This window comes from Artemia franciscana, chromosome 11 (genome assembly GCF_032884065.1).
Source record: "Artemia franciscana chromosome 11, ASM3288406v1, whole genome shotgun sequence".
NCBI classification, from domain to species: domain Eukaryota; kingdom Metazoa; phylum Arthropoda; class Branchiopoda; order Anostraca; family Artemiidae; genus Artemia; species Artemia franciscana.
In genome coordinates, this window is record NC_088873.1 from 23,197,589 (window position 1) to 23,223,163 (window position 25,575).

At 36.6% G+C, this 25,575-nt stretch overlaps 1 protein-coding gene across 6 annotated transcripts in view; it reads left to right on the plus strand.

Moving 5' to 3' along the window:
* LOC136032980 (polypyrimidine tract-binding protein 1-like) overlaps positions 1-25,575 on the plus strand; it is a 203,362-nt gene that overhangs the window by 98,004 nt on the left and 79,783 nt on the right. For all 6 annotated transcript variants that reach the window (XM_065713489.1, XM_065713491.1, XM_065713494.1 and 3 more), the window contains one exon: positions 24,487-24,633. In XM_065713489.1, the coding sequence (XP_065569561.1) occupies positions 24,487-24,633 (147 nt within the window). The remainder of the gene's footprint in view (positions 1-24,486; positions 24,634-25,575) is intronic.

A 25,575-nucleotide genomic window follows, 5' to 3' on the forward strand; every position in this document is an offset into this window, starting at 1 on the left:
AACTTCAAAGGTCTTTTTTCCTCACAGCTATTCAGAATTAAATGCAGTTTCATCAGTTGTATGCAAATTGTAATGCAAATGCGAGTTGTAGTCTAAAAGAATACCCCTTTCTCACGAGTCATTTTCCGTTTGTTGAGTTTGTCTATTCTGAGTAAGAAGTCCTATACTATTTTATTTTGAATTGAGAAATTTCATAATCAAAACTTGCAAGGAAATTTTAGGAATCATTATAACACTTAAGAATTCTGATTTTAGCCTCGAAACACTGACACGTATTAAGGGAACCTCAGCGTAAAATCCAAGAATGTTGCTTTTTTTTACAATATCCGCATAATTATCCTGATCTAACTTAATCGCCTGCTGACTAAAGCAAATTACCCTGATTTGACTGCACTTTAAAGCCCTTCCCGTATTATTATAAATTTCTGTGTAAGTGCCTGATCATATGCTAAAAAAAAAATGACAATTTTCCACCCCTCTATCAAAGTTCGCTCTGCCTAACCGCCCCAGAGAACAACATGTGCAGGTTACAAAAAAAAGAAGGAAAATCCCGACTGAGCTCAGCATGTAAGATAAGTTACATAAAATACAATATATTAAAAAAAAAACATCTATGTGCCAAGGACACTAAAAACGAATTCTGGTTCCTTAAATTGGTTCAGTGGAAATTTACACAACCCAATTTTTGGAACTCAATTTTTATTGAAAAAGACCTTCAAGTGTAGCTATGTAGTTTTACGCATAGCTGGCGCCAAGTTTGAAAATAAGGAACATGCGTGAAAAAAAGTCGAAAATGGGCTAAAGAATTATATCGTCATGGAGCTCTAGAAACTTTTCGTATTGCTATAGCAAAAGACAAACTCTGCGATATATCTACGCTGAACATTATATGGATATTATCAATATTATTCAAGAAAAAACACTTCAAGTTGTTAGTTTGATGACTTACCTACAAAACCATCTTTTTAGAAGGCCAATTAGGCTGTCCTGTTCTGTTTTATTTATCCCTATGTTTACTTTTACATATCAATAGAATCCTTGTTTTCTTTTGGTTCAAAATATACCACTACTGATACTTAATTTTTACATATTCCCACTAGCTTATATTTGTCCAATAGCGTTCAGTTTGCCTTAGCGATAAGTAAAATTCATCTGAGTCACTGCTATCTCTATCAGTCGGTTTTAAAGGGGGTATATTCTACTATGAATGATAACCTGCACTTTTGTCATAAAATGAGCAACTAGCTTTCTATCATTGGTATCTTCCCAATTTAAGCAAGACTTAGATGCTCTCTTATTCATCATAAGCCATACTCCCTGCCTTTGCACCCTATCCTTCGTTCCTGAGTAAATAAATTCTATATCCCCTTATTTCATGTTCAAAGCGTCTTAATTAGTCAGTCAAAATGTCATTACGTTCGTCGTTTTTTAACGTTGTGACATTCCAAGGTCCAGTTTTCTTATTATTTAAATCGTTGAAATTATTATGGCTACAGGGAATGTACTGGTTCCAGAACCAGTGCTGGGCGGGGATTAACGCTTCTTCTCAAGTCTACACGAAGCGCTTGAGTTGGCTTAAAATGGTACAATAAGAAGTCATTTGGACCTACAGTTTGAATGGAGGCTTTGTGAAATCCTGGGCTTATCTTGATCTCGGCATGGTTTTCCACACTTGACGACGCTCTTCTATCAACAACGAGTCGACGTCCTGCGGAAGCAATCTCAAGTCTATTGCCTCCGACTCATTATATATTTATGCTACTATGAGAAGGCAGCCCATAATAGATTTTTTTTTTTTAAGCTCATAAAATCTCACCAAAACAAAGAAAATCCAGAAGAATCCAGTGCAAATGATCTGCCGTTTACTAGAGCAGTGGTTCTCAAACTTATTTAGACACTGTGCCCCTTTTCACCCACAAAACATTTTAGGTACCCCTTCTCAGTTATCGGAACTAACTAAACTAAAGCTAAAATATGAATAAAATTGCCAGTTCTAGAGTTGAATGTTTGTTTTATTTTTTGTTGGCCAGCCGACTACCCCCTAAAAATGGGTTCGTGCCCCCAAGGGGTACGAGTACCATAGTTTGAGAACCACTGTACTATACGATAGTTTCCTCGAAGGGCACCACTCCTCGAGGTCACCTTGCAATGGTGTTTGGGAGCCACGTTTCTGGCTAGGCAAATTCGTGAAAGGCCTACCCTTACGCCACTATGAGGCAATGCAATCAGGATTTCTCTTTCGGGTATAGGGACAAAAAAAAGAATTTCTGACAGACTTACGAAATTATGACTGATCAAACCTTTTATACCTAGCCTATCTTCTTCTGTTGTCAAGGCGTGGGAATTTTTAATTCTAACGGATCGAATTGATCGATTCTTTAACTGTGTATCTTGGAATAAATTTCCAGGTTCAAAAAACAGTGACTCGAAGTAAAGTAAACGGGCTCAGAATATGACGTGTTAAAACTGACGATTCTGGGACTGTTTGCTGAAGTTAGTTTATTTGCCCGTTTAATTCTATATTGGTTAGATGCCAAAAATAAAAATCGATCCATTCGCAAGGTGCGCCAGGTGTCATTTTATCTGATTACTAGTCAAAGAACCCATTGGCCATCTGGACTTTGTCTATATTTTCCCCGTTTATTCAACAGAAGCACAAAAATGAAAAGCTTTTAGTTGTTTATCGTAGTAAAAGGGATTTTGGCACTGTTTCAACGTGCACCAGGCCAAAATCAGTCTTGTAGTCTTTATCGTGATAAAGATAAGTTTTCCACGCCTAGGCGTGGAAAACTTGGATATAATAAAGCAATATAATGCTAATACGAGCTTTCTGACTGTTATGTAGCTCTGTGTGTTTCCTATATTAATATTATTTAATGGTGCAACAAGCGCACAAACACCATTTCAGTTTTTATGTCACTCGGTAATAACCAAGTGACAGCGAACGCAAATTCTGTCGGTCTGTCTGTCTGTCCCGGTTTTGCTACTTCAGGCACTTCCAGGCAAGCTAGGACGATGAAACTTGGCATGTGTATCAAGGACCTCATTTTCCCAATTTGATCATCTGGGGAGAGTGGGGGGCCTTATAATTCGAAAACAAATAGAAAAAATGAAGTATTTTTAACTTACGAATGGGTGATTGGGTCTTAATGAAATTTGATGTTTGGAAGGATGTTTTGTCTCAGAGCTCTTATTTTAAATCCCGACCAGATCCGGTGACATTGGGGGGAGTTGGAGGGGGGAACCTAAAATCTTGGAAAACGCTTAGAGTGGAGGGATCGGGATGAAACTTGGTGGGGGAAAGAAGCACAAGTCCTAGATACGTTATTGACATAACCGGTACGGATCTGCTCTATTTGGGGGAGTTGGGGAGGGGGGTTAATTCTGGAACCAACTAGAAAAAATGAGGTATTTTTAACTTACGAAGGAGTGACCGAATCTTAATGAGATTTGAAGTTTTGGAAGGATGTTCTTTTTTTTCCATGTTGCTGAATCTTTTTTTCTTTTCTTTATTTAACGAGAAAGAGGCCTCTAAATTTTTTTACGGAAAGTGCTGACGTCAGCCCGGACTCTTGAATATCACATTAAATTTGAAAAAGCTGAGTATAATTCTCGCTTTCCATAATTTTTTGCGTTTCTTAGCCATGTTTCTGCTCCTGAGTAGAAAGCTCCGTTCTAGCGATCAGGCGAACAGGTTACTGGCGGTTCACTGGCCCTGTTGCCAAAATACCTTCTTAAAATAATAGAAGTAAAAATTTTAGAGATCCAAAACAGAAAACTTCCTTAGGGATCAAAATTACTGCCATCTTACTACTGCTGACCATTTCTGGCTGTGGTTCCGGTCGAATTTGTCATTTGACTGCCTGTGTCTGGATTGAATCCGATAAATGGTATCTACGCGACTCTTAGCCTTCAATGGCGCTCTTATTACTTATGACATAACCGGATCGGATCTGCTCTGTTTGGGGGAGTTGGGTGTGGGGAGGGTGGTTAATTCTGAAAAACTAGAAAAAAATGAGGTATTTTTAACTTACGAAGGAGTGATCGGATTTTAATGAAATTTGAAGTTTGGAAGGATACCGTGTCTCAGAGCTCTTATTTTAAATTCCGCTTGGATCCGGTGACATTGGGGGAATTGAGGGGGAACCTAAAATCTTGGAAAACGCTTAGAGTGGAGGGTTCGGGATGGAAATTGGTGGGAAAAAAGCACAAGTTCTAGATACGTGATTGACATAACCGGGACGGATCCGCTTTCTTTGGGGGAATGGGGGGGGGGGGTTTAATTCTGAAAAAGTAGAATATGAGGTATTTTTAACTTACGAAGGAGTGATCGGATCTTAATGAAATTTGATGTTTGGAAGGATATTATGTCTCAGAGCTCTTATATTACATTTCAACCTTAAATTTCAATTCTAAAAAATTAGGAAAAGTGAGATATTTCTAACTTGCGAAATCTGAATCGATCGTATCTTAACGAAATTTTATATTTAGAAGGACCTCGAAACTCATATCTCTTATTTTTTATCCCGACCGGGTCCAGTGTCATTGGGGGGGGGGTCGAAAATCTTGGCAAACGCTTAAAGCGGAGAGATCAGGATGAAACTTGATTGAAAGAATAAGCACAAGTCCAAGATAGGTGACTGACATAACTGGACCGGATCCGCTCTCTTTGGTGGAGTTTGGGGGGGGGGGTAATTAGGAAAAATTAGAAAAAAATAGGTATGTGTACGAACGGGTGTCAGATCTTAATGAAATTTTTGATATCTAGAAGGATCTTTTGCTTTAAAACTCTCATTTTAAATTCCGACCAGATCTGGCGACATTGAAGGGAGTTAGAGGGGGAAGCCGGAATTCTTGGAAAACGTGATATCGAGGTATCTTACGAATGGGTGATCGGATCTCAATGAAACTTGACATATAGAAGAATCTTATGTCTCAGATGCTCCATTTTCAATTGGAATCGGATCCGGGGACATGAGGGTTGGAGGTGGGAAACATAAATCTTGAAAACCGGAAATCTTGGAAAACGCTTAGAGTGGAGATATCGGGATAAAACTTGATGGGAAGAATAAGCACAAGTTATAGATACGAGATTGACGGGTCCGTTCTCTTTGGGGGAGCTGGGGGTTGTTAATTTGGAAAAGTTAGAAAAATTGAGGTATTTTTAACTTAAGAACTCGTGACCGGATCTTAATGAAATTTGATATTTAGAAGGAACTCATATCTCAGAGCTCATGTTTCAAATCCCGACCAGATCTGTTGACATTGTGGGGAGCTGGAGGGGGAAACTAGAAATCTTGGAAAATGCTTATAAATGTCGTAGATACGTGACTGACGTAACCGGACTGGATCCGCTCTCTTTGGGGGACTTAGATGGTGGGTTCAGTGCTTTGGCGAGTTTGGTGCTTCTGGACGTGCTAGGACGATGAAAATTGGTAGGCGTGTCAGGGAGCTGTACAAATTGACTTGATAAAGTCGTTTTCCCCGATTCGAACATCTGGGGGGTTAAAGGGAGAGGAAAAATTAGAAAAAATTAGGTATTTTTAACTTACGAGTGGGTGATTGGATCTCGAGTGGGTGAGTGGATGAATTTTGAGATTTAGCTGGACCTCGTGTCTCAAAGCTCTTATTTAAATCCTGACCGGCATTAAGCCTCTGATTTTTCTTTTAAATCAATCTATTGATTCTTAAAATTTTGCTAGAGCTCATACTATATGAGCTCTTGGCTCTTCCGACCTCGTCACAAGTGCCATATGAGCTCTTAGCTCTTGTTATTTCGGTGGTTGGAAATAGCGAGAATTTTAAATAACCTTTTCACTCTTTTCCTTATGCCAGTTTTATGTTTTAAACGTTAATAGGTTTAGGGTCCTCCCCAAATTGGCGTTCTTGCGTCGACGGCCACCCGAAAGAAACACAAATTCCTAGCAAAATCAAAGTTTTGAGGGATTGCCGTTTGAAGTAGAATAGTGGCACGGGAAACCATACTAAATATATCCTTGCTTAAAAAAACTACCATTTTTGCTTTAAAAAATACTCAAAAAACGAGACCAAGAGATTTGCAAAATAACCGACCAAATTTATCAGAATTGATAGCCAAATATGGTGCAATTGAGTTTTAAAACGATTTTTCTTGTACAGTGAACACGTTTCGATTTTGGAACAATCGTTTCAAAGTTCCAGTTTAAGCCGATATCGGCTTTTGATCGTGATAAGGTGGTTTTTAAGTTCAACCCTTTTGTGGGATCGGAATGCGGGTCCATTTGAATATAGAAGTCTGCGAACCAGCAATAGATCAAGGCATTTGACAGGGTTTATTCCTTTCACTAAGACACATACAATGCAAATGAAAATTTCGAAAGGAAACCTATTATTTCAATTGATTTAAACCCTTTGAATTGATGCGTTTTTGTTTTCAGTGCTATTTCAAAGTTTTCCCTTTGTCTAAGGTTTTTAGTTTATAAATATTTATTAATCAATGTCTTGAGAGCATTGCAGTTGAAAGACAGTGTTAAAACAAATGGACAAACAAGGTTTTGACGAACCTTGCAGGCTGTATTATTCGTTTTTACAATACTTCTAGTAATGTTAGTTTGTTAATGTTTTGACTTTTTTTTTTACTTTTGTTTACATAATAAACAAAAATACAAATTATTACAGATATAAATCACTACGCTAGGGAAAAGTTTTAATTTTGCTAACGCGTAGCGATTAACTACATCAGCAGCATTCCTAAAGGCGTCGTAAATTAATAATAATAAAAACAAACCTACATTAATGCTCCTTGAAGCATTCTAGACTAATTAAAAACAATAATTAAGAAAAAACAATCACCTCCTCTCAAACACCCCCAGGGTGCCAACCACCATCCAAATAAAACTCCGTCCACCAACCCCTTCAACACGCTCCTCCTTTCAGCCCTATAACCCACTCAAATCCCCCCCCTCTGAAGAAACTACTAATTGAACAACTTCGAATCTTTTTTAAAGTGTGGGAGGTGCTCAGCCGCTGTAATGCTCACGGGAAGCAAATTCCATACAGAATGGTCAAGATACTTCAAAGTAAAAAAAGATCTTACACTATTTTTAATATCCACTACCAAGTTATCACATCTTCTTGTATCATGCTCATGAACAGAACTTCTGGAACGGTAAAACTCATTAAAAGTTTAAGGGACTAGATCATGCACATAATTAAACATAAATTTCGTCGCTTGATAGCCCTTATCTTTTCAACATTGAGTAGCCTTAGAGACCTAAAGCATATACAGGTGTCTATCATTTTTTACGTACTTCCCAATTATTCTCGCGGCTTTATTTTGTAGATTTTGCACCCGCTTGTAATTAATATAAAACTTGCTACTCCCAAACTAAATATCCATGTGATATATACAGGTAGATTATTCCAAAATATATCGTGCGAAGAGTACGTTTCAGCAGAATATGCTTCAGTCTTCTGAGAAACCCGACTCCGCGTGTAATTTTGGCGGAAATAATGTCGCTATGATACTTCCACGAAAGATTAGAATTAATATTGAAGCCAAAGTACCGTAGTGATTTAACTTGTACAACAGGCTTTTCACATAACAGGACTTTACCACTTACATCAACCTAATCACCCACTCTACAGAATGTCAGTAAAAACGTCTTCATTACATTCACGCACAGCAAACTTAAAGTCGTAAACACCTCCAGTCAGGCACGTACCCACGAATTTTTTTTTTGGGGGGGGGGCAAAACCTTCGAAACAGCAGATATAAACTAACACTTTTTTATTTAGTAATACAAAAAGCACGTATATCGGAAAAAACAGATTAATTTTAATATGTAGTGTTGTAGTGGATGGGGGGAAGAAGACTGAAGCCTCAAAAGTACGTTTTAGGCTCAGGTTATGTTCATAGCGATTTAGAACCAGTGATTAATCTATTATATCCCACTGAAAGGGAAATTTTAGGGTTAACAGTGCAATATGGGTGCTGTTGGGGATAGTTCTTCTATCGCAAAAACGTAGATTTTAATGAAAAATGATAGTTTCCGAAATTGATCCATTAAAAGCTGTACTTTATCCTGAAAAAGGGGGGATAAACGCCCTAATATCAAGGATAATTCTATTTTGCTGTGGAAAGCAAACTCTTTACAAAAAAAAAATAACAGTACAATTGCTAATTACTTCGAAGAGGGTAAAAAGTTAGACAGAAAATGGGTTAATAATTGGGCAGTGACTTGACAGTATAATTGAATGCAGTAAAATCCCCCAAAAAAGGCTTCTAACATGTATCCAGATTCTTAATAAATGTCTTACTTTTGCCAGAAATTCCAAGAAACCATGGGGAAATTAAACATTTCACAAAATTCCGGGGGGAGGGGACTGGGCCCGAAGGCCCCCCCCTCTGCGTAAGTGCCAGCCTCCAGTCTATTGAGAGTATTACTAGCTTTACTATTAAATCATCGACTGATATTGCAAACATAAATTCTACAGATAAAAGCGCATCATGTCCACGTAAACTAGATAAAGTAAAGAGCCCATTTCAGAGCCCTGAGGTACACCACACTTCAAAGGAAAAGACGATGATACTTCATCATTTAAAACGACTTTAAGGGACCTATCGTAAAGATAGCTCTCAAACCATCTTAGACAGACTCCATTTATTCTAAGACTTCTCATTTGATGAAGCAATAGTTGGTAGTCGATTGTGTAAAACGTCTTTCTAATGTCAATGAAAATAGACATAGGTACGTTACCAGAGTTTAACGCACAGTTAGTTCTTTGAACCAGGTGCTGTAAGGCGTCCGTCGTGGAATGACCTTTGTGAAACCCAAACTGTGACTGACTCAAAAGCCTATATATCCAAAGGAAATTATAGAGCCGTTTATGTACCACTTTCTCCAGTGTTTTTGAAAAGATAGATAGAATTGATATGGGTCTCCAGTTTTCTACACCTGCCTTGCGACCACTTTTGTGAAATGGAATGACCTTCGCCACCTTAAACTGCACCGGAAAACCTCCCTTTTCTAGGGAAAGATTGATAAAAACTAGACGGGGAAGAATAATTCCTAAAATCATTTTATGAGCTCGAAGGGACAAACCATCAACACCGGCTGAATTAGACTTAAGCGATTGCGCAACTTTTGGCACTTCTTCACTCGTGCACGGGTGAAATTCCATATTTAATGTTTTCACCACGGACGCCATTGATAGTATTGCAGTTCAGTTCATTTCATCATATTTATTGCTAACACTAGATTCCATCTCGAAGCCAGTATTCGGGAAAAATTAGCAAAGTAGTTTCTTGTAGTAGTTTCTTTCATATTACCTTTACTTTTTTCCAACTTATATCCATAAAAATCAGACATTGCTTTTTTCCTCAGTTTATTCACCAGAATGCTTTGTTTTGTAAATAAAATAATACTCATCACTCTTGGTATCCAAATATGTAGGCTAAACCCCATTTCTTATTTCTATTTGGTCAATTATCTCCTGTGTTATTCATGGTTTACGGGGAACAAGCTTCTTTGATTCAAAATTTTTGCTGGACTCGTCCTTTCATAAAAAGGGTCAATGACTTCCATCAGAAATGACTTCCGAAAGACTGATTTACTCGCAAAAGCGTTTCACATAGCCCTGCGACATCAAACTGGGAAGAAAAATCATCTAGTAACTGGAGTATATCTAGGTAGTTTGATGTCACATGGACATTCCAAGAACATATACACAAACATTGATCATTCTTTGTTGACGAAAACTCATATGGCGAACGCAGATAAACACTATTTTTTTGATTTAACTGGGTTATAGGGGAATCATCATCATGGGCGATTTCTCTAGATAAATAATCCTCCAGGCCAAATTTTTCTACTTCAGACCCGACCATCTCTTACCAGTAAAAAAGAAAAAAAAATACGCATAAAAGAAAACAAAAAAAGAATAAATAAAATAAAGGCAAAAACAACAAAAATAAACAAATATAAAAAAAACACTTATCACAACATCTGAGACTAACACGGTTCGCAATAGATTGGATTTTCTTGACTGCTGACCCTACACTAGGCTTTGCCAAAATCTGACCCTGATAGGACCACGCATTTCGCTGACCATACTTGTCTTTCGCTGCGTTCAAAATCTCCCGGCGACGTTTTGTTAGAGACTTCGATACAAAAATACCAGTTGAAGCAAGTCTGGCTTTTGCTTTAAACACTTTTCGGGCTACATCTTTGCTAGAAAATTTGACAATGATCGGTGCAACTCTTAATAGAACTTTCTGCATGATGTGTAGTCGGATTTTTCAAGCGAAGAAGGTATACATTAATCAGATCAGAAGACGAGAGGTCAGTCACATACATTTTGCTATTTATAATGCGAGATATTGTACAAGTGTCTACACCATGCAACTGCTTTACCCCATGAAATACAAGACTGTTAAGCAAGGACTGATTAGATTGATTGTAATCATCAAGCTTTTTTTCCATTCGACCAATTCTCTCCTCCAAGTTCTCAATTTGAGCTCTTTAACTACTTAGAGTCTGCTCAATTTTTGCAAACTTTGGATTTAACTCGAGTGTGACTGAATCATAAACCTGGCTGACTCTCAGTTCAGTAGCCTCTTTCAGTGGACTTGCGGGATTGAACTTGTCTGTCACATCATTTGGTATACTGTCCAGCAGATCACTTTCTGTCTTCTCCAGCTGGGCTTCAGTTGCAACTAATTGTTCGTAAATCGGGGCGATACTTGAAGAAACCAAGCTAGACCCCAATTAATCACTTGCTTTCAAGGCTAAAAAAGTCTCAGAAAGAGTTTCGTAAATTTCAGGGGTATTAGTAAGCTCCACAAATGTTTTGTAACAGCAGGTGCGGATGAATCTGTCGTTTTATGGTTGTATTAAATAAAAAAACAATTTTTTTTAACTGAAAGTAAGGAGCGACATTAAAACTTAAAACGAATAGAAATTACCCCGTACATGAAAGGGGCTGCTCCCTCTTCAACGCCTTGCTCTTTGCGCTAAAGTTTGACTCTCCCTCAATTCTACTTTTTAAAACAGTGAACAATATCTTATTATCAGAAGTCGATAGACACAACAAAAAGACATCTTGGAGTGAGGTCCTTGCCTCACTAATGCATGCATGTAGATTCCAATCCAACCTGTGTGAAGTCGGCCCAAAAGACTCCTGCGTATCACTGAACAGTGCATTATTTGGCACAAAAGATATACGTAACTTACGAATTAGCTTACGTAACAAACATCTATATTCGTACGTTTTACACTAAAGCTTAAATTTTGTCCCCTGAATCACAAAGGCCGTAGAGTAAATAGTTGAAATTACTAAAAATACTTTAGCGTAAAGAGTGAGGTATTAGGAGGAGGTGAACCCCTTATATGCGTAATATTTTCTGTTAATTTTAAGTTTTGATTCTACTTACTTCCAGTTGAAAAAAACTTTTTCGTATTTATTTTTTCATTGTTTTTTAAATAATGCTAGAAAATGCTGCGCCCTCTTTATTGAAATCTTCTTCCCCCATGACAAATTCCTCTGTGGAAAGTTTCCCCCACATTACCCCCTCTTTTCAACCCCCCTCTCCCAACCAAAAAATCCCCCTGTAAACGTCTGTACACTTCCCTATAGCCATTACTATATGTAAACACTGGTCAAAATTTGTAACTTGCAGGCCCTCCCACGGGGACTGTGGGGGAGTAAGTCGTCCCCAAAGACGTAGTAATAAGGTTTTACGACTATGCTGAATAAAATGGATATCTTAGAATTTTTTCATAGAATCCGACGACTTAAAAAGGGCACTAGAACTTTTCATTTCCGTTCGAATGAGCCCTCTCGCAAAATTCTAGGACCACTGGGTCGATACGATCACCCCTGAAAAAACAAACAAATAAACACGCATCCGTGATTTGTCTTCAGGCAAAAAATACAAAATTCCACATTTTGGTAGATAGGAGCTTGGAACTTGTACAGTAGGGTTCTCTCATACGCTGAATTTGATGGTGTGCTTTTCGTTAAGATTCTATGACTCCCCTTTTTTCTAAAAAAGGACAAGTTTTCTCAGGCTCGTAACTTTTGATGGATAAAACTAAACTTGATGAAACTTATATATTTAAAATCAGCATTAAAATGCAATTCTTTTGGTGTAACTGTTGGTATCAAAATTGCGTTTTTAGAATTCTGGTTACTTTTGAGCCGGGTCGCTCCTTACTACAGTTCGTTACCACGAACTGTTTGATTCTTGAAGATTTGCATCTATTATCCTAGATTCATCGTGGCTATCGTGACAAAAGACCAGATAAGTGGGTTTTCCGCGCGAATCCTCCCCTATTTGCATAACTCTCATGGGCCATAGGGGGTAGCTCTTGAATCTAGCCAGTGTAACATCAAACTGCTTGAAACACTGCATAATTAATAATATCTTATTATCAGAAGTTGATAGACACAACAAAAAGACTTATCTTGGAGTGAGGTCCTTGCCTCACTAATGCATGCATGTAGATTCCAATCCAACCTGTGTGAAGTCGGCCCAAAAGACTCCTGCGTATCACTGAACAGTGCATGTCAAGAAACAGGGCCTGCAATTTGTCAATTTCACTATAAAATAATCCTCCAAATATCAAAAACTTCAGTCCCAATTTGCAAAACTTATTTCGGCAGTTAAATGTTCCCTCGCAACATCACATTTAATTCAAAGCAGTAACTAGCTCAGATCATAAACATTGTGAAAAAATAATCCGTTTAGTCTATATGTTGTCACTTTGAAAACTAGTTCAGAACTGAAAATTAGTTCAGAACTTGTTGAAACTGGTACTTGTTTTCAGTTCAGAACTGAAAACTAGTTCAGAACAAGTTTGGAGCTATACTTGTACGGAAATCAAGTATAGCTGGAATAACTACTTTTTTATTTAAACAGGGACAAGAAATAAACGTAAAAAAGAGGAGTTTACAATTCTGGATTACCTTGCCCGCCAGGGACGTGCGCGGGGAAGGGAGGGGGCTCATTTTCTGGGTCTCAAAAATTTTTCGATCGTCAAAATTTTTCGTCCTTATTCAAAATATCAAATAAAATTCGTTTTTATATTATAGTCCTTCCGCCCGAAAGAACTTTCTGCGTACGTGTCTGATGGTCAGGATCTTTGTCATGCAGTAAATACAATTTGTACGCTACTCAGGTTTTCTTTTAATTTTCCAGCACTTGTATTTATTTTTCTATATACTGCAGAGATAAGTAAAGTACACGTGTCAGAAATATGAAAAAATATGCTCTTTTATTGTTAATTAAATAAAAAAAACTAATTTTTTTTAGCTGAAAGTAAGGAGCGACATTAAAACTTAAAACGAACAGAAATTACTCCGTATATGAAATGAGTTGTCCCCTCCGCAATCCCTCGCTCTTTACGCTAAAGCTTTAAATTGTTTTATAAAGTAGAATTGTGGCAAAGAATCAACTTTAGCGTAAAGAGCGAGGGATTGCGGAGGGGACAACTCATTTCATATACGGAGTAATTTTTGTTCGTTTTAAGTTTTAATGTCGCTCCTTACTTTCAGCTAAAAAAAATTAGTTTTTTTTATTTAATTTCTGAACGTTTTTGAATTAATACATGTTTGGTGTTGGCTCTCCGCACATAAATTATTAAAATGAAATTTGTATATTAATTCTTTTTTTGGCTAAATGGCTTTCTCTTAGTTTTGATCAGACGATTTTGAGAAATAAGGGGTGGAGAAGGAGGCCTAGTTGCCCTCCAATTTTTCGGTTACTTAAAAAGGCAACTAGAACTTTAAATTTTTAACGAACGTTTTTATTAGTAAAAAATATACGTAACTTAAGAATTAACTTACGTAACAAACTTTCATAACCTTATATTTTTATTATGTATACGAGGGGATTTGTACCCTCGTTAATACCTCGCTCTTTACACTAAATCGTAAGTTTTGTCCCAATTCTTTAAGAATGACCCCTTAAAGAATAAATAGTTGAAATTACTAAACATACTTTAGCATAAAGAGCTAGTATTTATCTCCTCCTAAATACCTCGCTCTTTATGCTAAAGTATTTTTAGAACCCCTCATATGCGTAATAATCTCTGTTCGTTTTAAGTTTCAATGCTACTTCTTCCTTTCATTTGAAAAAACGTTTTCATGTTTATTTTTCATTGTTTTCTTATAGTAATGCTAGAGAATCCTGCGCCCTTGTCATTGAATTTTTGTTCCCTCATGACAGATTCCTCCAAGGAAAGATCCTCCAACATAGCCCCCTCTCCTCAGCCCCACCCCCAAACAAAATAAAATCCCCCTGAAAACGTCTGTACACTTCCCAATAACCATTACTATATGTAAACACTGGTCAAAGTTTGTAACTTGCAGCCCCTCCCCCAGGGATTGTGGGGGAGTAAGTCATCCCCAAAGACATAGTTATTATGGTTTTCGACTATGCTGAACAAAATGGCTATCTCAAAATTTTGATCCGTTGACTTTGAGAAAAAAATGAGCGTGGGAGGGGGCCTAGATGCCCTCCAATTTTTTTGGTCACTTAAAAAGGGCACTAGAACTTTTCATTTTTGTTAGAATGAGCCCTCTTGCGACATTCTAGGACCACTTGGTCGATACGATGACCCATGGGGAAAAGAAAAAAAAACAAAAAACAAACAAACAAATAAACACGCACCCGTGATTTGTCTTCTGGCAAAAAATACAAAATTCTACATTTTTGTAGATAGGAGCTTGAAACTTCTACAGTATGGTTCTCTGATAAGCTGAATCTGATGGTGTCATTTTCGTTAAGATCCTACGACTTTTAGGCGGTGTTTCCCCCTATTTTCCTAAATAAGGCAAATTTTCTCAGGCTCGTAACTTTTGATGGGTAAGACTAAACTTGATGAAACTTATATATTCAAAATCAGCATTAAAATGCGATTCTTTTGATGTAGCTATTGATATCAAAATTCAATTTTTTAGAGTTTTGGTTACTATTGAGCCGGGTCGCTCCTTACTACAGTTCGTTACCACGAACTGTTTGACTGGAGAAAAACAGAACCTTTGTAATAAAAAATTGGCAATCAATAAACTCGATACAAAATCTAAGAAGCTTAACTAGAGAAAATAACAAACAATGTTAAACAGTACTTTTGAGCGTTTTATCTTGTAAACCATACAATAATACAGATACATTTTCTTCCAATTTCCAGTGACTTAAACATATGGTAGCTATCGGGGTAACCGAAATATGTTAACTAAAAAAATCATTTAATGTTTGTTATTATTTTAAATAAAAAGTAAGAGATGTAAGGCAACTTACTTTAATTTAAATTTTATCCGTATGGTAACCCTGGTGGTGACCACATCCTGCACTAGTAGAAATATAGTTGATACTTGTATGATATATTCTTACTTCATAATATGCAGAATAATCGTAGTTAATACATCTTGCATGCAGCCTCGCTATACTTTACTCCCACCCACCCCCCTCCCCTCATGCGTATAGCCCAAATTATATATTTCCAATGCATTCTGGCACCCGTAACTTGTTTTCCAGTTTTTTTTTCATGGCAGTTAATTCAATTTACAGGTAGACGGGTTGGAAACAACTAAGCAGTGTTTCTACTTCGAATTTTTTTTTTAATCCCTTAAAGCTTTCCCGTTTTCTGAATTCGTTCCAGTTCACTGGTGAAGCCTCGTTATACTGACTTTTAATAGCATTTGTTCAAATGACTTATTTTGCCACTCAAGATCTTTTAGTTGTACCAAAATATTTTCTTTTGATGTTTAAAACAATGCTCTGTCTTATTCGACTAGTTAAGTGTGGTTTCTATTTCTAGATTCTGGTACCAGATTTCACATTCTGGACCAAATGAAGGTATCTTATTTGTTTGTTTTTATTTGTCATTATTTTTTCTTTATGATCAATTATTATTATTAAACATTATTATTATGATCAATTCGCATGAATGATATGCAACCGGTCATTCTCTGAAGTATTATTTTTGTATTGAGTTGTGTTTATGTTAATCGCCTAAACATGTTAAAAAAAATAACTTATCTGTCAATGGATCTGTCAAAAAGTGACTGAAAAATATGAAATTTAAGGATAGAAACTTGCTTAAAATGTATTTTCAGTAATACAGAAACGGTAAAATATAAAACAATACTTAGATATTGTTCACATTTTGTGTAGTAAGGTGCAGTAAGGCAAAATAGATTAAAAAATAGAAACAGATTTCAATTCTGTTTTCTGTTCCATATGAACAATCAGAGTGATTAATTGGTTGCATCAGTAGGTCTGTGAATATGGTGGTCAAAATAAAGGAATATTTATTTTATATGGTTATTTTTAGTAGTTTGGGCTGTAAGGCCACATTGCTTATCATGGTAATGTGAAAAATTCATTAGTTACTCCAGAAAAAGGTTATATTGATAATAAAAATCAAGAAAATTCTATTTTTGGTTAGAATCAGATCCAATACCTTCGCCTTTTTTCTGATGGTAGCTGAAGCCTTGACTCTTCATGTGAAGCAGTAGCTGCTCGTCTCCACGAGTGCATGGGGTACTTGCTTGGGTCCACATATCATATTCTGTTTCAAGAATTTCACACAATGTTTCTGTTTTAATTTGCTCTGTCTGTCTGTGCTTATGATTTTCACTGCACTGAAAAACCTTTCGAGGACAGCGTTGGAGAAAGGAAGAGAAAACACAAATATTACTGTCAATTTTAAGTTTCTGTATAGCTAGGTTCCAGAAGAGTTTCTGTTTGAAAAAAACCAAACACCAATAGGTAACCACATTGATATTTTCAACATTTTCAACGTTGATGAGACTTTGCTTCCTCCACTCCTATTTTGTTTCCATCCTATGATACTTTCAAATACTTTCAACCAAAGGGCTGGAGAGAACCGAGCTGTAGTGACTGAGCTGATACAGGGTCAACCATTTCTTCATTTGTGTAATTGTCATCATCAAAAGGAAATTGGGTTTGGGTCTGCACCACTGCTTTGATGTAAAAAGGTTGTGCAGTTCTGAGGATCTTTTCAATTGCGTCATGGGGCGCATCGGGATCTGATTTTAACGTCAGGAGAGAGTCCTGCCCGGTTGGCCTCAAATAAATACTTTCGAGAGGAAGGTAAACGCTTAGGCCATTCACATTAAGTTGGAATGAATTCGTTGACTTCACCATAGTCCTTCTTTGTGAAGCTTAAAGACAGCTCATTGATAAGAGATTCAGTCTCTGACTGAAAGTCACCAAGTCTGCCTAGTCTGCAGGATCTTACGCATGTCAACTTGGCAGAACTTATGAAATTCAAGGAAAGCATGTTGCCTCCTCTGACTATGTGTGAAGTTACTGTATATGGAGCGACAGATGTCTTCCATGGATTTTGGCAATTTCTTGCATGCACATCAAGCAAGAAGATGAGCAATATGGCAAGAGCATTTCACTATGACTAACCAGGAGAACACTTGTTTTATCATGGACGATACGTTTTGGTCAGCTCCCATCATACAATTTGCAGTGTCAGCGAAACCCTATAAAATTTGCAGGGGGAAGCTTGTTTGTTTCCATTATGCACTTCTTCTTGGGCCGCTCAAACATCACCCTGGCTGAAGGGTTGGGACATTCGGGAATGTACGTCACACCTAAACTGAGAGGTCATCAATTACTTCAACTACTAGAAGCTTTTTAGAAGATACATCAGTAGACTCATCAATAATAACAGAGAAGTAGTGATTTCGTAAGATTTTAATCAAATGATATTCATTAAAACAACTTCATCCTTTTCGTATAACAACTACCATATAGTTTTTAATATGATTTTAGGACATTTGGAGCACGATTTTCGGGGTTTCAGACAGGACTTTTGAACATCTTAAATTGACGAAAATCGTGCTTTTAGAATCGGATACGAGAGGGTAGGTTGAACGGGTATGCACACATTTGTGAATTGAAATGGTGTGGCCGATAGTGATGATGTTTTACGCAACTTTGGCAAGAAATTGAGACCTTTCAGAATACAAGAAGTATTAACATTGTTCATGTTATTTTGTGTCAAATCCAGGGTTAATCTAGATCCTTTCTATTTGGTTAATCAAAATTTTTAATCTTGGGGGGGAGGGATGTGACCAGGTTTCCAGTAAGAAGTGTGACAAAGGCGCCAATTATTGATCAAATTGACAAATTTATTTTAAAAGGATTGAAAAAACAACAACAGAAAATAACAAGAATGATGGTGCCAGAAAAAATCTTGGGGGTGGGGTCACCCTGTCCTCCCTTTATCCGCCAGTGGCTCAACAGTAAATAAGCGTATTAATAGACTCAGATGAATGCTCCTAGAGAAGGAAACTGCAACAGTACAACTCTGGGTTGCTTGTAAGCTTTTGAGCTTCTATTAATTTTGGTTGATGCCCTTCCCTTTCGAAACAAAATTCTTAATGCGCCCATAATTGGGTTTAAAAGAAAGTTCATTGGAAGCTTACGTCAAAATATGTATTAATCGAATCCAAATCTAGCATAGTATGAAAAATATTTTGTCGAAGAATTTAAAACATTAATTAAGGTGGTTATAATCCAAGTCCGAAAGGGTCTTTCAGTTTACTATGCACATGTATAAATCATAGACAGGCAGTTAATTATATTGGGGTCTTTTGCCTATTCTGAAGGATTACTGGAGTGATCGTTTTACTCGCTGGGTTCAATTAGAGATCGGATTACATGTTTGCAATGTTAACTACTGTGAAGAAATCATATTTAGCTTATGGAGAAATGCCGAGTTTCGGTGTTCAGTTCCAGATGACTTGGATATCTAATATCATTTTATTTGATGTCTGTACTAGTGTCGGGCGACAACTTGATTAGACAATATCGATATTTCACTTTCGATATTTGATAATCGATTTCGATATTTCCGGTCTTTTATTTTTGTTGTTGTTGTTGTTCAGATTAACTCTTTATTTTCCAAAAGTTCAATAAAAGAATTGTAATTAAAGCTTATTTTGCACAATTTTTGTAAGACTTCAAGTAACATGAAATCAAACAATAAAAACAAGCTTCAATTACTCGAATGAATATCGTAGAAATCCAGATTTGAAATTGCTCGGGCTCAGGATAAAGAAAGATAACCAACTTGCTACTTTTGGCTATTTAGAATCAGCAACACGTCAATGTTTTTCCCTGACAATTGGTTCTACCTTTCAGGATTAAATTAAAAAAGTTTTTTTTTTAATGAAAGTAGCCTAAGGATCAGCATTAAAACTTGAACAGAAATTATTTTATATATGAGAAAGATGTCCCTCATATATGTTTTCTTATTATTTAAAAAATCTTCTTATTCTTTTGAAATGACCCTTGTGCTTTTAGGGGTGATTCTTAAAGAATCTGAACAAAATTCAAACTTTAGCGTATAGAGGGAGGCATTGGGAAGGGGGTATCTTCCCTCATACAGGAATACGGTATGATTCCTCATGAATACGGCACGATTTTTTTCGCCAAGAAATAGCAATGTTGAAAATATACAAATTTTCAATATTGCTCCTTAGTTTCAGTTGAAAAAAACCGCGCTTTTTTGTTTGTTTTTTTTTAAATTTCTGATCGTTTTCCAAGAATGCTGGAAAATCTACCTCTCTCCTCTTTGGAAAATCTCCCCACGATAAATCCATTCCTGCTAAAAAAAATTACGCTCGGAAATCTTCTTCCGGATAATTTCGCCAAGAAAATTCTCTTTAGCCTATTTTCATTTGAAAAAGACTTGTTTTTCATTTAATTTCTATACTATTTTAGAATCATTCCAGAAAAAAACCTCATGGGAAATATTTCATGGTTCCATCCTCCCAAAGGAAAGTTTTTCTCGCAGAAAATTCCAATCATACTGAAAATATCCCCCGTAACACCTCCACATATAAAATTGAGTCGGCAAAGAGAAAGTAAGACAAATAAAATTAATTTTAAAGGGACTATGACAAATTCTCAAGTGTAAATTTTCCTAGAATACTACCCAGTGAGGGTTATGGTTCTCTCTTGTGCCCTATGTAAAATCTCGATTCCCCCTCCCCCCATGTCCAGAAATTTTTAGGCCACATTTTAAGAAAGTTTTCATTTTTTAGCAACATTTTCATTTATTGACAATTTTTTCCATTCATTTGAATCTAACTCTTCTTACTTTAAGCCACTGCAAAACAAAATTATTTATTTTCTTGTTCCAATTGATTGCTTCTATTTCTTTGCTCATTAATGCTTAATCATTTAGTTGGCCCTGGCCCACTGTCGAAATGAAGTACGTTAATACTAATTTACATTTACCCAAATGACCAGTAATTACTGGCCACCGACACTGCAATCACTAACAATATTTGATAGGCAACTCGTTATGTTTGCGAAGACCCCTTCATCTCCGTATTGAATAATTAATTCTAATACCTCTACACGTTTCTATAAAGAAATACTGCGGCGTTAATAATTTCTTTCATATCTTGTTCGTGGAACAACTGAATGAGATTTAAATCAGTGCAATATTTTTCACTATGTTTTAGGAAATTCGTTTTAATATTGAAAATGACCTATTCTATTTGGTTATACTTACTGTCAACTGTGCCCTCTGCTTTATTTTAATAAAAATAAATCAAAAATTAAAAAAAAAATTACGTCCGCTAGATTTTTTTTTGAAATTTTGTGTCACTAAAATTTCTGCGCCCAGTGCAATTGTCCTCTCTGCCCCCTAAAACCACCTCTAATACTTTCCTATAACAAATACTGTACGCAAACTTTGGGCAAATTTTTACAACTCATTGCCTTTTCCCCTGGGACTGTGGGAAGCATGTTATCCCCAAAGGCATTGTTATTGAACTTTTTAACTATGTTGAACAAAATGGTTATCTCAAACTTCAATCGGACGACTTTGGGGGAAAAGGGAGCTCGTTGCCCTCCAATCTTTTTGGCCACTTAAAAAAGGGTACTAGAACTATCAATTTTGGATTAGAATGAGCCCTCTCCCGATATTCTAGGACCATTGGTTCAATACAATCACCCCTGAGAAAAAAGGAAGAAAACCAATGAATAAACACGCATTCGAGATCTTGGTTCTGGCAAAAAAAGAAGCAAAATTCTATTTTTTTGCAAATGGGAGCTTCAAATCTTCACAGTAAGGTTCTTGAAAACGACGAATCTCATGGTGCAATTTTCATTAATATTTCTTGACTTTTGGGGTTTGCTCCCCCTTTTTTAAATCAGGGAAATTTTCTCAAGCTCTTAGCTTTTGATGGGTGACAGTAAGCTTAACGAGTCTTATAAATTTGGAATCAGCACAAAAATTCAATAATTTCAATATATCTAACGACATCCAAATTTGGTTTTTAAGAGTTTTGGTTACTATTGGGCCGAGTCGCTCCTTATTTACAGTTCGTTACCATGAACTGTTTGACGAGATCAAATTTACGACGAAAATCAAACTCCCAATAAGAATTATTGTTGTGCAAAAATGCCGTGGCTGTTTGTTGTTTGGAAATGGGGTAGGCAGGGAGTCGGCACAAAGTTTTATAAGCGGCATTTTGCTTGCATGAAGTTTTTTTTTAATACTTATCTATCTTACCTCTTACTCGGCCCTCTTACCTCTTATTCCATAGATTTTTGCCTTTCTAATCTTTTCTAACTTCTCACATACATAATTTTTTTTTCTCTCATTGCATTTTTTCTACCTTTTCCCACCTGTTTGCTAAAAACAATTTTTTTTTGCCTATTATAGAGGTACGATATTCAAGGACGATGTTATTACAGCCCTGAGCTTTCATTTTAAACTTAAAAAAATTCAAACTTTTTGGGTTTAATAATATGAACAATATAAATTGTCTTTATTTGGATCGAAAGTGTTTTCTTAATATTAATCCCACCAGTCCATGCACAAAATTGGGTTTTCTTTGGGGTTTGGATGGAGTTGCTTGTCAAAGAAGGTAAACATCCGAACACTGAAATTATGGAAACAATCGTAAAATCATTTTGACGGAATGGACCTGGAAATCTCCCTGAGCACATGCCTTTTATACAGTCTACTTTTTTTGACCGTTTGTTTTCATCGAAATCATTTGGCCCTAACTCTATTTTGGTCACACCTATTTAATCATCTTCAGAACCAGGTGACTATCCCAAATCCCGCCCAGAACAATCAATTGAACAGTACTTGGAAACTTTGTTGTAAACCACCAGTTTTCGAACCCTCTTTCGTCATGTGTCATTTATTCTTCTCATTGACGCTGTAGGAAATAGAACCACAAAAACTGTCTTCAAAATCTGCATTTAGTTAAATCTTTTACTTCCTAAACGTCTAATATTGAATAACTTGTGATCAAAAACATGCATATATTTTCTCTTTCCTTTTTTCGAACAAATGTTGCACTTGTTAGTTTCTTTGAGAACAAGCTGCACCCATTATACAAAGTAGAAAAGATGAAGCTGATTAAGGAGCATTAGTTTAAAACTTGTCAGAAATAAATAGAATATTTGATGCAAAGGAAAGAAAATCTCTTTCCCCCCAGGGAAAATAAGCTTCAAGCTCTAATCCTCTTTTCGGAAATTGATCTTTTCACCAAAAAAGAAAGAACAAATCCATATGATACCTTGCTACCAATGGTTATTTACCTCGTATTTTCTTGAACTCGGTCATTGCAATTTTGTAATCTGATTAGAAAGAAGCTTAAAATTCTTATAATTTATGGATATAAAGAACATAATCTTGTGGCTGCTATTTGTGCTATGCTACTTTGAGGTTGAAGCTGAAGCAGTATAAGTAAAAGATAATGCAAAGGTAAACGGGTGTTTTTATATTTTTGGACCAGTACTTTACTTTTGTCCCTTTAGAAAAGAATTGCTACGGAGTTGATTTTGGTATATCACAAGAAAGACGTAAGGTTGTACACTCTACCGTTATCACTAAAAGTATGAACTCCAGGGCTATCTGATTTATTGACTCTCTAAATAGTAAAAACGAATTTAGAGTTGTAGAATTGAAACATTTTATCGTGGATCTGTAAGTCCTACCTTCTATTGTTTTTAGCCATATATATTCGTGATCTCGGCTGAGTTCGCTGCTTTGTTTGCTGTTTTTAGAAAATATTGTTAACGCTTATCACATCTGTAGTCAGTTTTCTTAGCCAACATGTGCAAACCTACTAAAAAAGACCACAAAATGTAGATCGTAATTGTGTGTTTGTTGTCGTTTTTATGTCAGTAGAATTATTGCAAGTAGTTTCAGCGCCCTGTCTCTACTTTCTTTTATTTTCCAATTTTTTTTTCAACATCTAATCCGATTTTGAAAGTAGCCTTGAGACCTGAGTCCTCCGAAGCCTGATGATTTTTACAATTCGTTTGATAATTTCCTTTAATGATCATGTAACTAGCTTGTTATTTGATTTACTAACATTCACTCCTCCCCCTCCCCCATCTAAAACAAGAAGAAAAAAACATTGCGTGATTATCTAGCACTGGCATGTCTTGAAAAAAAATTAACCCTTAAAAGGATTTTTCGAGGGGTAACCACTCGTTAACTCGTGCCCCTGCTCATCTGCTTAGAACTGCCCATGGATAGTTTGCGCACCAGCTATCCATAAATAGTATATACTGGTGCTTATGAAACTAGCAACGCTTCAGGATTTTTTTCCTACCACTGTATTTACTTTGTAAATGCTTTATTTTCTTTTTGAAGCACGTATTAGCAGTGGAGCCGGCCTTCGAAGTAGTTTGTTTTTCTTTTTCGAGCTTCGTTCTTCAAGCAACTGGGTAGCTTTTATTGGCCGTTGAAAAGGGACCGCTTCAGGTGCTGCAATTACCAATTATCCTTCTGATTGCTTCCTGTATTTTATTGTCTTATTCCAGTTTTATCGTTTTTGTGTTATTTATGAGCTAAATAAATGCAATGGGCTATCCGCTTTCCGTTGGACTTGATCAAGACTTTGTCCACCAGTCCAGTCTGTTTTCTTTCCTTTTTTTCCCAAAAGGAGCTTTTGCAGACCCCCTTGCGTAATATATTGTCTTTTCGGCTACGATCCGTTAACTTTATGTAATAGAGGCAATCCTTAATATTCTTGTGGGGCGTGTAAAAAAAAGAGTCAGGGTTTGTCAAGATCCTCTACATACGAGCTCTATGATGTTTCTGTTTGGGCATATTCTTCAAAGGTAAAAGAACATAAGCTATAAAAAGTGAAACCACTGTGTGTTGACCACGCGTGCCTGCCATTATATAGTTTGACTTACACTACCCAAACTATGGCAGTCCCTAGAAACGCTTTAATGTCGAGTTTACTCGCCAAATTTATGTTTCGAAATAATAGTGGAAACCGAGAACATTTCTTTACCGCAAAAGAACAATCTTGCGCTTAAAGATTACTTCAGTTCAATGATTTGTTCTTTATCTGAGGCTCGTAGTTTTATTCATGGTTTCTGAAATGCTCATTAAATGCTTACATGATGTATTCTATGGGTTTTACACTACTTAATATTAGGCTGTGGTTTAACCATATATTCTTTTTTAGGCTTTCTTGGAAATGGCTGAAGAGTCCGCTGCTGTTGCCATGGTTAGTTATTTTACAACTTGTTCTGCACAATTACGAGGTAGAACTGTGTACGTCCAGTTTTCCAATCACAGGGAGTTGAAAACGGACCAAACTCACTCAAACTCGGTAAGCAGACTCTTGAGTGTGTAGTAACACTTCGTTCATTTCTTTTATTTTGTTCTTTTTTCTATGTTGCTGAATCTTTTTTTTCTTTCACGAGAAAAAGGCCTCTTAAGTTTTTTACGGAAAGCGTTGACGTCAGCCTAGACTCTTGAATATCACATTAAATTTGAAAAAAGCTGAGTATAATTCTCGCTTTCCATAATTTCTTGTGTTTTCTTGAGCAAGAAATTATGGGTAGGTCGTGTGGTCGTGGAAACTTTGAAAGATACTCATCCGATCGAAAATTGAGAGTTCTAGTCCTTTTTTACAAGTCGGAAGTGACTGGAAACCAGCCAATCCCTGTCCTAAACTTACCCCCTTAGGACATGTGATCGACACTTTGATTGTTTAACTTTATCTGTATCTGCTCAATTTTGCGTGGGGGAAAATTATTGGAAGAAGGGGAGGGGTCCGTTCCCGCTAGTGACACCTTATTCGAACTGAAACATTTTATTGTATATGACTGGAGGCACAAATTGACCCACACAATTGTGACCTGTGCAACACCATCGCTCATCGTAAAATTTTCAGCTGAGAGGTAGGTAGGTTTCTATTGCTAATTGGCCTAAAAAATGTGGAACAATTGCCTTAGTTGATAGGATATGAAATTGTCATTGAAGACACTCATTCTCATGATGAGAATGATGATTTTTGGATGCATAGCCCCTTCGACAATAATTTCACCGAAGCACTCAGACCTACAAAAAATTTATTTGGAAAGTAGCATCCTTCTAGTCGAAAGCAGGGGGGGGGCAAATTTTTCAGAGGGATACGAATCTTGCAAGGCTTACCTTTGCACAAAAATATTCGCATTTACTATTTTCGGTCCAAACATTAGCAGGCTTGAATGTTTCATAGTGACATTTGAGTAAAATGTTCATCTTCATGGAGAAAAATTAGACGTTT